General features: G+C 33.4%; 1 protein-coding gene across 1 annotated transcript; it reads left to right on the top strand.

Annotated features, from left to right (window-relative positions):
• The first annotated feature begins 187 nt into the window (after window positions 1-187).
• On the top strand, window positions 188-15,367 carry LOC120343973 (endoplasmic reticulum transmembrane helix translocase-like). The gene is made up of 27 exons (XM_039413031.2): window positions 188-463; window positions 1,150-1,278; window positions 1,554-1,702; window positions 1,927-1,999; window positions 2,271-2,426; window positions 2,952-3,134; window positions 3,791-4,000; window positions 4,129-4,255; window positions 4,604-4,741; window positions 5,508-5,621; window positions 5,966-6,057; window positions 6,437-6,539; window positions 7,054-7,139; window positions 7,250-7,345; window positions 7,710-7,823; window positions 8,102-8,227; window positions 8,648-8,756; window positions 9,234-9,340; window positions 9,421-9,519; window positions 9,945-10,035; window positions 10,667-10,859; window positions 11,667-11,815; window positions 12,283-12,479; window positions 13,015-13,154; window positions 13,887-13,995; window positions 14,338-14,481; window positions 14,997-15,367. The coding sequence occupies exons 1-27, from the start codon at window positions 194-196 to the stop codon at window positions 15,102-15,104; spliced, it is 3,612 nt and encodes a 1,203-aa protein (XP_039268965.2). The 5' UTR covers window positions 188-193; the 3' UTR covers window positions 15,105-15,367.
• The last annotated feature ends 660 nt before the right edge of the window (window positions 15,368-16,027 follow it).

Here is a 16,027-nt window from a genome sequence, read left to right on the forward strand (position 1 = left end):
AGTTAGCCATATGATTAGGCTGTCTTGTCGTCCTCTCCCCCGGAATAAATGTTCAAATCCTAACCTAAGCCATATATTAATACAACTATATGTAATTTTTTGTTTTGTCAAGTAATTTGTAACTGGATATCTATCTCATTCATCCATGTATTGTTTCAAATTTGTTCTGTTTTTTTGTTTTGTATCAAATTGTATGAATAGAATGTCTGGTCTTATTGGAACTGGAGATAGCCTTATAGCAAGAGTAGATCTATGTAACAAACGACAAACTATTTTTCATGGTTATGCATTGCCTTTCATTCCCTTCTATCTGATTGGATTCTTGGCATGGTCAACGTATTTTGATTTGGATCAATATGAACCTGGTGTCATCATTGCAATTGCTATCGGCTTAATTCATGCATTAACGTTCTTGTTTTGCTTTTGGTCAGTTGATGTAAAGTGCTGGTTAACATGTTCAAAGGTAAGGAAAATGAATAACATCACATCATATTAAGGTTTTGTGTAGATTACATCTAAAGTCAAATCTATACTATAACAAGTACAGCTTTGAAAATCCAGACCGAAATATGACCCCTGGTCAATGTTCCCTCTAATTTTTTGTAGTATGTGTGCGCAGAAATTTTGGTGTGTGCTCACTTTTTTGGAAATGACTAATATTTGTGCAAAAACCAATGAAGAAATTTTGGCGTTCTAACCAGGTAATAAGTGGGCCAACAACAAACTTTCTCAACCTGCCAACCGAGCACATTGTTACATTACATCGAAATACGTCTGTGCGCAGTAAATCTATGTGTGTGCGCAGCCTCTGAACACTGCCCCTGGTTCATAATGCAGGACAATCAGAAAGTTCACTTTTGAAAAATGTGACATAATCTAATTTGGTTTTACTATATAGGCCTATGTTCTAAAATTTTATCTATCGGTAAGTAAATATATATTCTTGATACTAATTTTTTGCCCAATTTCATTATTTTATATAAAATTCTATATATTCTTAAAAGTATGATATGAATTCGTTTCATGACCACTGTCCCTTTATAAATTGAAAAAAATTTTCAATTAGTAGTTTGGTATTTACTGATTTTAAACCCCTTTTTTTTATTTCAGTATGATTTTCATTTGTTCTTTCTATGTGATTTATTTCAGGCATATGATCCAATCACAGCAAAATTTGTCAAAGTAACTCCAAAACCCCACAATGGATCGAAGGAACTCGTTCCAATACATGTTGATGTATTTCCGGGCACAACAAAAATTTGGTTTGAATTTCAAAAGGTAGGTTTTGTATTAGATTTTAATCTACTCATGAGTTATGCTTTTAAATTACTTTTTATAGTCAAAATTTCCTTCAGTATGGAGACCTGAGATCTAGTCAAAAAGGAGTTGGAGCCAGAGCCGATTTTGAACGACTCAGATCTGGCTTAATTTCCTACATATCCACAACTCGGCAGTTACAAAGTGTTTCTTTTTTGTATCTCTTGATAATGATATATTTATGATATGATATGATATATTTATATAATGATAATTTGTTTAATCCAACTATGCAGGCTCACTATGTTTATGACAAAGACGAAAAGAAATGTTTCACCACAGTGCAGTTTCCAGTCAGTGAATCATTTTCATATTATCAAAAATGGAGAGGATATGAGAATGAACAAGATGTGCAAAGTGCTAAAGATGATTATGGAAATAACCAGTTAGTTATGGTTAATTGATAAAAATACACCTTCAAATGTAATTTTTAAGAAGTGTAGTTTGTTTTATACAATGAAAGTTTTATTTGTTTTGGTCCTATTTTGAAATATTGATAAGTCATCTGCCATTGACCTGCGCTGCGAAGGTGCCAAATCAGTCAAGTATATTATGACGTTTTAAATAGAAAATAAATTGTAATAACTTAAATTATTTTTTGTATTGTAGGATGGAGATGGTTATACCAGATTTTCGTGAACTTTTCCAAGAAAGAGCAACTGCACCATTTTTTGTTTTTCAAGTAATATATAATTGAATTTGGAAGCCGTATGTAAACAAAATATGGGCTAGTTTATAGCAAGTCAAGAATAGGTCCAATTTGTTCAAATTTTCACTTGTTTCTTTAGTTAAGGCAAATTACACCGACAAATCTGTAATTTCAAATACCTTGGTTGTTAAGGCCTCCTATGTGGCTATTATAATTTCTGTATTATATTTCTAATAAAATTATTTCAAAATTTTATAAGGTTGCCAAAATGATACAATTCAAGATAATATTATTGTGATTACAGGTATTTTGTGTTGCTTTATGGTGTATGGATGAGTATTGGTATTACTCTGTCTTCACATTATTTATGCTGATTGCATTTGAGGCTTCTTTAGTTTATCAGCAATTAAGAAACATGGCTGAAATTCGAAAGATGGGAAATAAACCTCATCTTGTGAATGTAAGTTTTTAATTTTATTTCAAAGCTAATTTATTAACATTGAGCTTAGGGACTTCATTTTGTTTCAACCGACTGCTGTAGTATTCTAAGTTTATAACCCCAGTCTAGAACAACGATTTGTATAGAAAGCTGATATATACAATAATCTCTGCTTTATACTTTTAGGATTGGATGTGATAATGGCAGTTTAATAAAGATAAATGTTTGGTTGATATAATCCATATCCCTTTAACACCGATGATTTCTCAGTTGCAAAGAATATAAAAAGCATGTTTTAATGCATTGGAAGATTCCAGATTAAAATTTCATCTAAAAAATTTACCAGGAGTTACACAGTTAATTAAGTTACACAGCTTTTTTTAGTGGTTCAATCTGTATTCATGACTTTTTTGCAAGCAACTCTAGTATTACATTTGAAGGTATGGTTCTTTTTTCCTTAATGAAATCCCTAAAGAAATGCAAATTTTGTAATATCCAAGGCAAATCTTCAAACTCACTTATCATCTTATAATTCTACTTCTACAGGTTTACAGAGAACGCAAATGGAGACAAGTTGTAAGCAAAGAGTTGGTGGCAGGAGATATAGTTTCCATATCAAGGTCTAGGATGGATGAAGATCAACTTGTACCATGTGATATGCTCTTATTAAGAGGAAGATTAATTGTTGATGAAGCGATGTTGACTGGTGAATCTATTCCACAGATGAAGGTATTTTTATGGTTTTTAATTGGTCAGCTGTTCATTTTATCATAGTCTTTTTCTGGTTGGTAGATTACCATAAATTATATAAACATAACCCTACTTTTCTGTCAAAAGTATGCTTCCATATGCTGCTCCATATGGCCTGTTGATTAGTATTGTATGTCGTACTGGTGACACTTGATGTTCAACATCCAGCAGTATGGTTGTGTATGACATGACTCATCTCTGACTGGTTCACATAATGGCTTCGCTTCTTCCACCACTAAACTTGTATGCAAATTTGCTTGAAATTTATTTTGAAATAACACTCAGATGTTACATCACAATGCCTAATTGGGGAATATGAAAATCATTTGCCCACCAGACTTCTGATATACCCGGCATGGAAATACTGTTAATTTATTTATTTTAAGTCCTTGATAGTATACTTAACTTTCCATATGATGTACTGGTACAGCACCTCCACTTTAATTAAAATTTTGTGATTGTGTACAGCCCAACTTGCAGAATATTTTTTCAATGAAATATTACAGTTATAACAACTTATATGTTATTATTTTAGAATTTCACTATATCAAATTTTATTTATCTACAGTAATATAAGAAATTGTCACAGAGAACAACAAAATTTATTCAGACATGATCTTTATTTGTGACTTTAGGAACCTATTGAAGGAGTATCTGCGGATACAATACTGGATTTAGATGTTCATTCAAGATTGCACATAATAAATGGTGGAACAAAAATAGTGCAGCATACACCTCCTCCTAAAAACACAAGCAAGGAAGTTACAGGGAAAGAGAGTCCATTGAGACCTTCAGATAATGGATGTGTTGCATATGTATTGAAAACCGGTTTTAACACATCACAGGTAAGTAGCAACAGGCATTTTTGATTGAAACCCTAATCGGGAATTTCAATATTTAATTTTTCTCCATTATTATTTGTAATGAATGCTTTGGCATAATCGTTTTTTTAATTTTGTAACTTTTTTCCCAGGGCAAGCTTCTGAGAACAATCCTATTTGGTGTGAAGAGAGTGACTGCTAACAATTTAGAAACATTTGCATTCATTTTATTTTTACTCATTTTTGCGATTGCTGCTTCTGCTTATGTCTGGATCAAAGGTACTGTTGATAAAAAATATTTCGAACAATTTTTTTATAGCAATCAGATATTACTTTCAAATTATCTTTTACCGTTTCCACCGAAATAGTTAAATTCACGGCGCTCCAGAAGTATGTGTACCAATATGGAGGTAACTAATTTTGTTCACGTATTTTTACATCAAGTTGTGTAAAGGGACTGAAACCTATGGGGAGGAGTAATATTCACTTGGTTAACACAGACAGTCCCCGAACTCGTAATAGAACTTAAGTAATTAAAATTGGAATAAAATTGTGACCTAATCCCAACCCGGTACACATACTACGGGAGTACCAAATTCTCCACAACGCTATTCACTTTATCATCAGGTACTGAAGATCCAAACAGGAGCCGATATAAACTTCTACTAAACTGTGTTCTCATTCTGACATCGGTGGTTCCTCCTGAATTGCCAATTGAACTTTCACTTGCTGTTAATTCATCTCTCCTGGCATTGTCAAAACTTTGTAAGCATTTTCATGAACTTTCATTCAAAACTTGATCTGTTATATACTGAAAGGATCTCTCAGCTTTACACTGTGTAGGTTTATCTAGGGCTGACATGGGTAAACCACGGCCCGCGGGCCAAATCCGGCCCGTTGGGTAATTCAATCTGGCCCGCCTGATGCTGCCACAACCTAACCAAAATCAAATTTTGACGTTCTAGCCAAAAATAGCTGAATGAATGTGTTAAGATTGCGATTTAATTTTGTTTTGACACCAACCCTATTGTTTTCCACTTTTGCTTTGGTAACACTGTGGATTTTGTTCATAAAATGTAACTTTCACTTCACATTTACATAGCCTGCCAGTCTAGGTGGGTGAAATTTTTGACCCTTGGTCCAAAAACCTTGCTCGCCCCTGATCTAGGGTGTCAGTGATCATTTAAAACTTTTTGGGGTGTCTAAAAGGATTGTTTGAATAACTTAACAGAACAAATTAACAGATACGGTTTTATTCCCACACACAAATTTTTTTATATGGCGCACATACATGTCGTTCGCTCCGAACAAAGATCTAAGTTCAGCTTAGCCTACACTATCTAGTATACATTGGGTAAGGTGGTGGCATATGATTTGATCCTGAGACATGTAATATGGATGTCAGAGAATTAGAAGATTTACAAACTATTACAATGTGGTTATCCATTATAAATTGAAATTGTTACTTCTCAAAAATTTTGGAAGTTTGAGAAGAAATGTAGAATTTTTACGAAAAACTTTATGCATTTAGATGTTTTTTGCACTGAACCATTTCGTATTCCATTTGCTGGAAAAGTGGATATTTGTTGTTTCGATAAAACTGGAACACTGACGAGTGATTGTTTAGTTGTGGAAGGAATTGCAGGTTCGTTCATATTTAAATACTTTTAATACCTTCAAGCTTGTATGCCCAGAATAAATTGAATGTTCAAATACATTGAAAATTGGTTTGTAAATTCCTGATTTCAGGAAGCATTTATAATTATTCAATTCGCAATAATATGGTTTTTCTCTTTTATTCTCTGATGTTCAGGCCAAAATGCAAGTTATATAACCTTTTATAATTTATTATATTTAATTCTAAAGTTTATAGGCCTATACCTTTTAGATTTTTTCAATTTTAGACATTGTTACTTACTTCACAGAAAAACTAATACTATAATTCCAGGTAAGCTATGTTTTCACTACTTTACACAATCTTTATTTTAGGTGTCAATCCTTCATCCACAGTAGAAAATCAAGATGAAAATAACAAACAAAAATTATGTCCTGTTCTCAACTCTCCTGTCATTACTCAACAGGTACTTTTTTACTTACACTAAGAAAGGTTTCTGGAGATTATGTTGCTATGTTTACTGTATGATAGGTCTGAGTGGAAACTCAAACAATGATTAATTGCATGAATACGCCATTAGATTGACCTTGCTAGAAATGTGGTAGTAATTTTGAGTGTACAAATCTGATATAAAGACCCATTCATTCAAAACTGTTTATATTGCTTACTGTTCTGCATACATCATTTTTTCGAATTCAGTGATTCTTTTCATTGCTAATGAACTTAAATCTATTATGTTTTCTGTTCTGTTCAATATATTTACAATTTTGTTCAATTTAATATTTTCAACTCGAAATTTTCAAATTGTTTTATGTTGCCGAACTGTTACATTATGTTTCGAACAGGTTCTTGCATCATGTCATGCTCTAGTGAACATGGAAGATGATCTTGTTGGTGATCCATTGGAACAGGCAATGTTAAAAGCAGTGGATTGGTCTCTAACCAAAGGTAACACCAATGCAAACTTCCAACATTCATCGTCAAATAAAAATAGTCGTACCTCACTAGGCTAAAATATTTTGTTCAGGATTGGTGTTCGACTATCGGTTTGTTTGGTAGTCTACTGTGACAGATTGCGAACCCGTACTGCTTAGTTTTGAGCTTCGTGTCCATATATTCGAGCACCACCTTCTTGTTGTATGGTCAAGTGGGTGGTCGAAGTGTACCACCGCAGCATTTTTGGCTAAAGTTCTTTAGTCGAGTATCGAGGCATCACTGTATCTCTGTAATTTCTTTTTGTGGTTGAATATTGTAATTGTATGTGGTCCACTCAAGCATAATCTTTACAGACTCACATATTAGTAGCTCCAATATTAAGTGCTCACTCGTAAGGTCACTCCCACTCAGAGATTGATCTCCTTCTCTTCTAAATGAGTGCTTACTTTTATGAGTCTTTCTTTGAGCAAATTTCCCTGAAAAAATTAGGTTTGCAGGTTTAATATATATTTAATCACAATCATAGGTGACATTGTGATTCCTAGAAGGAAGTTACCTGGTGCTCATCCAATGAAAATCGTTCACAGATTCCATTTCAGCTCTTTGTTGAAGGTATTATAATTATTTGTTTGTATTTTATTAGTAATCTAGTATTTAAAAATTGGCTAGTTATATATCATGATAGTCATTGAGTTTTTCTCATATCCTGTTTATGTGTTTAGAGAATGAGTGTGATAGTAAGTTATGAAGAGTCTGGCTCAACAGGACATAATTATATGGCAACAGTCAAAGGTGCTGCTGAAATATTGAAACCAATGGTATGTTTATTAAATTACTTAGAAATGATTGTTTCACGTTAACACCAGACTTGGTAGTAGTGATATTCCTATCTGAAAAAAACGAACATTCAAATTCTCAATACCTAAAGATGGTTGAGGCCACCAAACAATATTACTTTTATCATTTTCAAATTTATCTTCTGAGACCTAATACTTCTTCAAAAAAATTTTTTTCATATTTTGATTGAAGGAGAAAATAACATAATTAGATAGATAATTTATTTTGATCTTCGCTACGATACAAATTTCAATATAAATGGCAAAGGGTGGAAATTATGGAAAGTTGCCATACATACCTTAATAATGTTCATATATTTTGTTTATTTTTTCCATTTTCATTCAGTTCACTAAAGTCCCTGACAATTACGATGAAATTCATCAAAAACTATCTCATCAAGGTGCAAGAGTTCTTGCACTTGGAATCAGGCAAATGGGAAGCAATTTTTCTTCACAGCAGGTTAGTAGTACGATTATCGACTTGAACAAACTAAAAATTGATTTTTATTAATAGAATTCTGTTTTTTTTTGGTCGTAACTTTTCTCTATACTTGAAGAATCATAGAATTTACTTTCATTGAAAACTTTGTGGAAGTAGAGATATTAGAGAAAAAACAGTCCTTCAATATTTGACTTCATATCATTTGGCAAATGCTTTCTTAATCCTCGGTGGTAGAACTGTTGCTATTTGCATAATTTGTTTCAATATCATTTATTTTACCCAATTTGATGTTTCAGATTCGTGAAATTAAAAGGGAAGAAGTTGAACAGGACTTGGAATTCGCTGGATTTGTCATCATATCAAGTCCACTCAAGCACGACTCAAAAGCAGTCATCCGTGAACTCAAGGCTGCATCTCATCATGTAATATGTCAAAGTTTTTCTTATTAAAAAATGCCTCGAAAGAAGGTGGCAAATATTTGCCCATGAGAAAGCTATAGATTCGTGACTCAAAGTGTTAAAAAGTAATCCTATTATTAAATACTTAAAGATGAGAAATATTGATTGGAGGTAATCAGTCATGAGATAAATTTTAGTAGGCCATTGCGTAATAAAGATTTCTTCATAATGGATAGTTTTTCATATATTTACCCTGGGAAAACTTTTATGAAGGCTTCATCCGATTTCATACGAGTGCCTGTACCGGATGGTGCTAAAATATATTGTATGATATCCTATTCAATTTAATTTCAAAATATGAAATATCAAAGTAGGTACACAGACATGTCATGATGCCAGGACGAAGGCCCCCACTTTATAAAATCAGAACTTATTTATTTTCAGATCAGCATGATTACTGGTGACAACCCATTGACTGCTTGTCATGTTGCGAAGGTTTTAAAAATAACAGCAAAGAAAATCTTGGTGTTGTCTAAAACTGATACAGATCAAGGTCAGTTTTTTTGGTACATATTCGTTGAAACCTGAAATATTATCTAATCTCCAAGTCTAATGGTCTACAATACTCAAATTGAACTGCTCATGCCAAACTATAATGTTTTTACTCTATGGATCTCGATAACAATTGACTCAGATTTCAAACTCGATTTCAAAAAACTACTCTGACGCTGACTGCGGGTCTACAAAAATATGACTCTGGGGCCCTGGGCTAAGTGAAAGTCACCTTTTGATAACAAGATCTTTGACATATAAAAGCATCCTTCAATTGTCGGTTGAAATTGCCTCTTAATGCTTTCTCGAAAATGGAATTTCAACGTCGATTATCATTTCTGACTGAGCCAAGCGAATTTAACGTTCTGACTCGCATAACTTTGAAAATACGACTTCGACCCCATTTTCAATGAAACCACTTCAAACTTCTGACTCCCACCACCACAGAACTAATTTTTAACATCGTTTTTCATTATAGGTTCTTGGCATTGGAAGTCTATTGATGATGCTGAATCTTTCCCTGTTGAACCTCAAAACTGGAGGAAGGTTTTAGCCGAACAGTACGATTTATGTATAACAGGAGAAGTAAGATAGTGATGCTAATTCATTTCTCATTATGTATTTATTTTTTATTTTTAAATTTATAATGAAAATATAAATTACAGGGTATGACATTTTTGGAATCTTTCAATATGAAATTCTCAAAACAAGTTCTGCCGGGCATCAGAGTGTTCGCAAGAGTCAGTCCAAAACAAAAAGAGCAGGTTTGTTTTTCTTATTTTTGTTCAGTTCTAATTGTATCCAAGCTCAGGGAAGTATATTTAACACATTGACTAGAGATATCCAATTTATCAAGTTTTGAACTACCGTAATATTCTACGTATATACATAAAAATGGCGCTCCAGAACTGTGTGTACCAATATGGAGGTAACTAATTTTGTTCACCGACTTTACATCGAGTTGTGTGACGGGACTGAAACCTATGCGCAGGGGGTAAATTCACTTGGCTAACACAGACAGTCCCCGAACTAAAATCAGGAGAATCATAATAAAATCATGGCCTAACCCAAACCTGGTACACACACTACGAGCATACCCATAAAACAGTTTGCAGTAATTTTCTTTCAGTAAGATTGGTCATTTGTGAGGCGGTATGAATTAATAAATTTTAAATCTAACTTTCAACAGGTGATCACAAATTTGAAACAACTTGGTTTCACTGTGTTGATGTGTGGGGATGGTACTAACGATGTTGGTGCTTTGAAGCATGCTAATGTTGGTAAGAAATTTATCTTGGAAGTTTCATTGAGATGAAGAACATCTCGGACATTTGAATAAGCATTAGTTGATCAGATAGTCTTTCGCAGTAACTCATCAATCACTGTCAAAATATTGTATGTCATTATTTTTTTAAATTTTTTTTTTCTTTCAATTATTTCATGCGTAACAAAAATAATAATCTGAATCTGACGAAGGAAAGTTCTCATAATCAGTTTTTCAAATGTTGTATCTTGTATACAACAGAATATATATTCAGTAACATGACAAATATTCTTTTTAAAATGATGTCTCTTTTTGATAGAAAATAGCCTAAAAATATATGTGACAATATACTGAATTTTTGCATTGCTTGGGCAACATTCAATGCTATGAGATGACTAAATTTCCCAAACTCAGATTCCATGACCCTTGATACAATTTTTTCTTTCAGTCATTATGCATCGCTGGTTTTAAAAGATCATCATCTGGGTGTTTGCTGGTTGTTATCATCTATTCATATGATTTTTCTAGTCATTCTTTGTCTCAATTCCATATTCTTCACTTGTGAGCCTTTACAAATTACATCTTCTCAATTTAGACAGCAAGTCCATTATACAACATTCTGCTCACTTACCTCGTTATATATTTAGGGGTTGCGCTTCTTAGCAACGCACCTGCTCCAAAAAAAAACATACAGGAAGACAAGAATAAGCCAAGTTTAAGCAATGGTAATGATAAAAAGCAACAAAACAAACAATCTGAACAGTCAGCAAATCACCCAGGTCGGCAAAATGTTCGTCAAAGAAATTTTGAGAAAGGTCAACCCAGAGGAATCAAAAATAGGTAATATTTTTGAATTTTTGTTTTATGGAAACTGCACCATATTAATTTCTTCCAGATAAAATTAATATGTGTATTCATTGTATGCCTAGGTGACATCCAAGTCAAAATAGAAAACTTGCTCTCTCTGATTCTTAAATGTCTCATTGTCATAATACATTGTTTTTTCATCCAATGTATTTCACAAATAAACTTTAATCTTCCTTGCTTGTAATTTGAAGCGAAGCGAACGTTCAGTTAGACAGTTTCACAACCCTGTTATAGTATCCAGTATGCAAAAACATCCAATTGAGGTTTTTTCAAAACCAAGTCATTATCATTACCCTTTCTGCCTGATCAGAATTATTTTCCAAAAACAGCACTATGATACAATAAAATAATGTCTGGAATCTGCTGTTCATAGTGTATTATAGTGGATACGAACACGGGCGTGGAATCAAAGAAAATCATTGACAACAATAAATAGACTCCCTTCCTGGAGGTGAACCCATTCATATTTGAAATTGGTTGAAATTTCGACTGCAGCTCCACACCTTAGAGAAAATTAAATTTCGATAATAACAACTTTAGCGTGTGCAACCATTTTTTAGTAGACTATTTAGAATGCTCAACCACTTTGAATGATTTCGATTATCACTATCAAAAGTCTGAAATTTCAACTTCCAGTTTTGGGGGAATTCAAATATCTTCCTCACTGAAAACATGCCAAATTTGTCACTTCACAATCCACATCCATGGATACAAGTATTACGGACTATCACCTCAGCATCAGAGAAAAATAAGGTGTAACATATATTTTCTCTGTACCAGGATGCAACAGAGACAAGAAGAATTGGAACGTAAGAAAAAGAAACTCCAAGACATGATGGGTGAAATGGAACAAGATGCAAGTGTTGTCAAACTTGGTGACGCATCCATTGCTTCTCCATTTACTTACAAATTATCGAGTATAATGGCAGGTAATTATAATGCACTTTGTATCTATCGGAAATCAGTATTGTGATAAGGTTGAAGCGATAAAACAATTTTAATTCTCTCATTGATATTTGTTTACAACTGTTTAGTTAAAAATGACTTCTGAAGGCAGAAAAATATAATCACACTTGGTATGATTGAAATTCATATAATTTGTATTTTGAAATTTTTTCTGCCACGAACGAGGCTCAAAATTGAAGACATGGGGAACTGTTTGTAGAAGATTTTGCAATTGTGGTGCAGTTTTACTGTTAAAGTCGGGAAACTAATTTTTAGTATTTCATTTTGCAAATTTGTGAAGCGAGGGTTGTGTAAGCCCCAGTTGCTTTCTAGTATCATTTTCATTAGTCAGCTATTGGTTTCTTTTTTACTTATGCAGAAGGTATTATGAACTGTATCGAGCGGGAGTTATGTAATTCAATATGATTATTATGTATTTTTACTTCACCAGTTTGTCATATTATCAAGCAAGGAAGATGTACTCTTGTAACAACATTACAAATGTTTAAAATTCTTGCACTCAATGCATTGATATTGGCGTACAGTCAGAGTGTGTTGTACTTGGATGGAGTCAAATTTGCTGATGGTCAGGCTACTCTACAAGGTCTACTGTTGGCTGGTTGTTTTCTTTTCATTTCAAGAAGTAAGGTGAGATGTGGTGATTTTACTGAATTTTGATCAGTTGCTATTATTTTTCCAATAGAAACAAAAGACTCTGCTGGCTTATGTTGAACAAATTGGTGTTTGGTTCAGTGTCATCATGAAAAAGATTTAAGGCCGTCAAAGCTAAAATTGAATATACCACTATTTTAAAGACATTCTAAAAACAATTTTCGAATATGATGTATCGAAATCATTAACCCTGAATTTGAAATTGGTATTGGGTTCTGTAATAGAAGTATGGCAGTACTGTACTTGTTGTAATCTGTAACTTTTTATACTATATGTAACAACAAGAACAGTACTGCCATTTTTTTGCCCTGAAAACACTGCTGAAATGATGAACCCGCTATATATCACATCAAAGTTAGATAACCCTACTTTAAATTAATACAGCATTAATATATTGTTGGAAAAAATTTGTGTTCAGATGTTATTGCTAATGCGCACTAGTGTAAATATCAACAAGTAGCAGCATATGTTCTGTTCATCTGTATTTTTGACACTCTTATTTTGATTTCAGCCATTAAAAGTGTTGTCTGCACAACGGCCACTTCCGAATATATTCAATATGTATACAATCTTAACAGTAATAGGGCAATTTGCAATACATTTCGTGTCTCTTATATTTCTTGTGCAGAAGGCAAAGGAGCTCGATCCAAAGTATGTTAAGAAGACTTATTTTTATTGAAGATTTTTTGTTTTCTATTTACAAATAAGAAACATTTCAGAAATTGAAGGGTGGAGCAAAACAACCGATGCGAATAGAAATTTCCGTACTCCCGTAGTATGTGTACCAGGTTAGGGTTAGGCCGTAATTTTATTCCGATTTTCCTTGTTTAAGTTCTATTACGAGTTCGGGGACTGTTTGTGTTAGCCCAGTGAATATACCCCCTGCCCATAGGCTTCCGTCCCTTTACCCAACTTGATGTAAAGTAGGCGAACAAAATTAGTTACCTCCATATTGGTACACATACTTCTGGAGCGCCAACATTTATTGGCTAAGATTTATTGCTTACCATTTAACTTATTTTGTTTATTCTTGAGTTTAATAGTTTGAGGTTATGCCATGGTGTAATCTGGATGACATGAAAATTTCAACATGAAACTTATTTCTCTCATTATTGCTTATAATCATCATAATAGCCGGGGCTTCATATGAACCTTCAGTAATGAAATACCATCAAATATTACCATTGTTCAAAAATATTGTTAATGCATGATAGTCCAAATATATATTCCAGATTTATTACAACGTTAATCAACAATTCTATCCAATTCAAGAGTCTTGCTGCACACTAACACAAATGTATCTCTGTAACATTTCGTCCGACCAAAGTCGGACTTCCTCAGACAAGCAGTTTACCACAACCAAATGTGTTTTTTTTAATACAGGGAAGAACCTATAGACCTGGAGGCAGATTTTGAGCCAAATTTACTGAACTCAACTGTTTATATTATTTCACTTGCTATGCAAATAAATACTTTTGCAATTAATTATAGGGTGAGTTGAAATTTGCTATTTTTATTAAGAGTTTTTTGTTCACTGTTCATTGATGTACTGTCATTTTTCTCTGAAATTGTCTCTCCTGATGTAATGGCGTATTTTCAACAGGAAAATTAGTTCAAATTTAACTTTTTGAAATATAATAAAGGTTCTCTCATCTGCTTACCAGTACATGTTAGGTATGTGAATACTTAACCAGTTATTTGTTTCATATGGATGGACTTGATAATGATATAACATGGATATAAATATTTTCCATAATTTGCTTTTACCAAATTGTCATCACTAATTTCAATAAAACCTGGAGCAAGATATAAAAATTTTATCAATTTATTTCAGGGGCATCCCTTTATGGAAAGTCTTTTTGAAAACAAAGCATTGCTATACAGTTTAGTGGGATCAGGAACTTTTCTGATTTGCCTGGTAACTGGAGCAATGCCTGATGTCAACGCACAATTTCAAATAACTGAAATTGATCCTGAGGTCAGTCACCACTTTTAACGAGTTATATTAATGGAGCAATACCTTTGCAGCTTGTCATTTATCAAACACCAAGCTGTTGATGTCCAGATCATTGTAATGTGTATATCAATACCTGATTGTTATAGTTTTGTAATATGGCTAATGAAGCTTCTTATAAACAAAACATTCCAATGGATCTGCTGTGCCCTGAATTTTTTCTATAACATTGTGTGTGGTTAACAAAATATTTTGTGGCTGATGGGACTTTAAGGTCCTGTACCTTCACGATAACTTTGTATAAGGTTATTAAAACACCATTATGTCTCTCCTAGTTATTGGCTGTTTATTTCTTGAAATCCTCAAGACTTAATGGCCGATTTTTAGTTGTGTGATACATATGTGGATGAACCTTTAGTTGACAATCGGAAGTTTTATTACACCACCCTATCGCACAATTCCAGAAAAAATTCTTTTCTCCCCGAACAATATGCCTGTTCATTTTTCTGTGACATTTGTTAATACTCTGTTTGTTACAGTTTCGAATGCTCATCTTGCAAGTTGTTGGAGCAGATTTTGTGTGTGCTTTTCTTGTGGACAGAGTGATGAGGTTCTTGCTTGGACGTGGAAGATTAGCAAAAATTTGAACTTGATGACATCACAAAGATATTATTTTATATTCTTTAAAGGCATTGGACGCCATAAATGCTGCTGATCAGTTTTTGGGTGTCAAATTATTTTATCTCCATTGTGATATGCAGAGCACAGATATGGTAGCTCGGAATTTAGTAGATAATGAATGGAAGATTCCAATTGCCGAGTGTATATTTAAAGTTTCATTGCTATTTATGGCCTCAGTTTTGTAAGGCCCTCCATAGTAATCTTGCCATTACAAGGAGTTTTGAGATTATGGTCTGTTTCATTTCATGCACAAGGTAGCGTACTGGGTTTTTCTTCTTTTATTTCCAGATTTTGCTTCATGTGAAATAATAGGTTCTATTTATCAGATATTGAAAGTGAATAGATTGAATTTGTCATATTCATACTGGGTAGAGAAGAAAGCCATAGAGCAGCTAAATCATATGCCAAAGCTGGCTTCTCAGCCGTATACTAGTTAAAGCAACTAGGTAATTGCTTCAGATGTACAGACTTGTGAACAACCATGAGATGGTAAAAGAGTCCAGTAATCATATCTCCGCATGATGCATCTACAGATTTTGTAGAAATCTGTACCCGAGTTGGATAGCAGAGTGGATAATTTTACCAGGCATCGAAAAAACCAGGACGCATCATTGGTGGTTGTGAAAAAAGGGGAAGGCATTTGAGTCTCTGGGCACAGCTTCGAATTTTCATCGGACACCTGTTTAATACTAGAAGTTTCAAGATAAGTGCTTGTTGTTTTATGGGTCTTAAGTCAAAACCAAAGCTCTGTCGCTTCCAAAACTCTTGACCTGCAAAATTTTTCGCGATACTCTACATCTGTGAACAGAAAATGCGATTTATAATCAAATGATAGGCATTGCTTTCTTGCACAGTTCAGTAAAATATAAGACATCGTGACGACATTATA

Source organism: Styela clava, chromosome 5, assembly GCF_964204865.1.
Source record: "Styela clava chromosome 5, kaStyClav1.hap1.2, whole genome shotgun sequence".
In the NCBI taxonomy this organism is placed as follows: Eukaryota; Metazoa; Chordata; class Ascidiacea; order Stolidobranchia; family Styelidae; genus Styela; species Styela clava.

Excerpts from the sequence above, each read along its gene's own strand:
- LOC120343973 (XM_039413031.2), top strand. The coding sequence starts at position 194 with ATGAATAGAATGTCTGGTCTTATTGGAACTGGAGATAGCCTTATAGCA. Across the intron at positions 1,703-1,926 it reads GATGATTATGGAAATAACCA|GATGGAGATGGTTATACCAG; the intron begins GTTAGTTATGGT and ends TTTGTATTGTAG. Across the intron at positions 2,000-2,270 it reads CACCATTTTTTGTTTTTCAA|GTATTTTGTGTTGCTTTATG; the intron begins GTAATATATAAT and ends TTGTGATTACAG.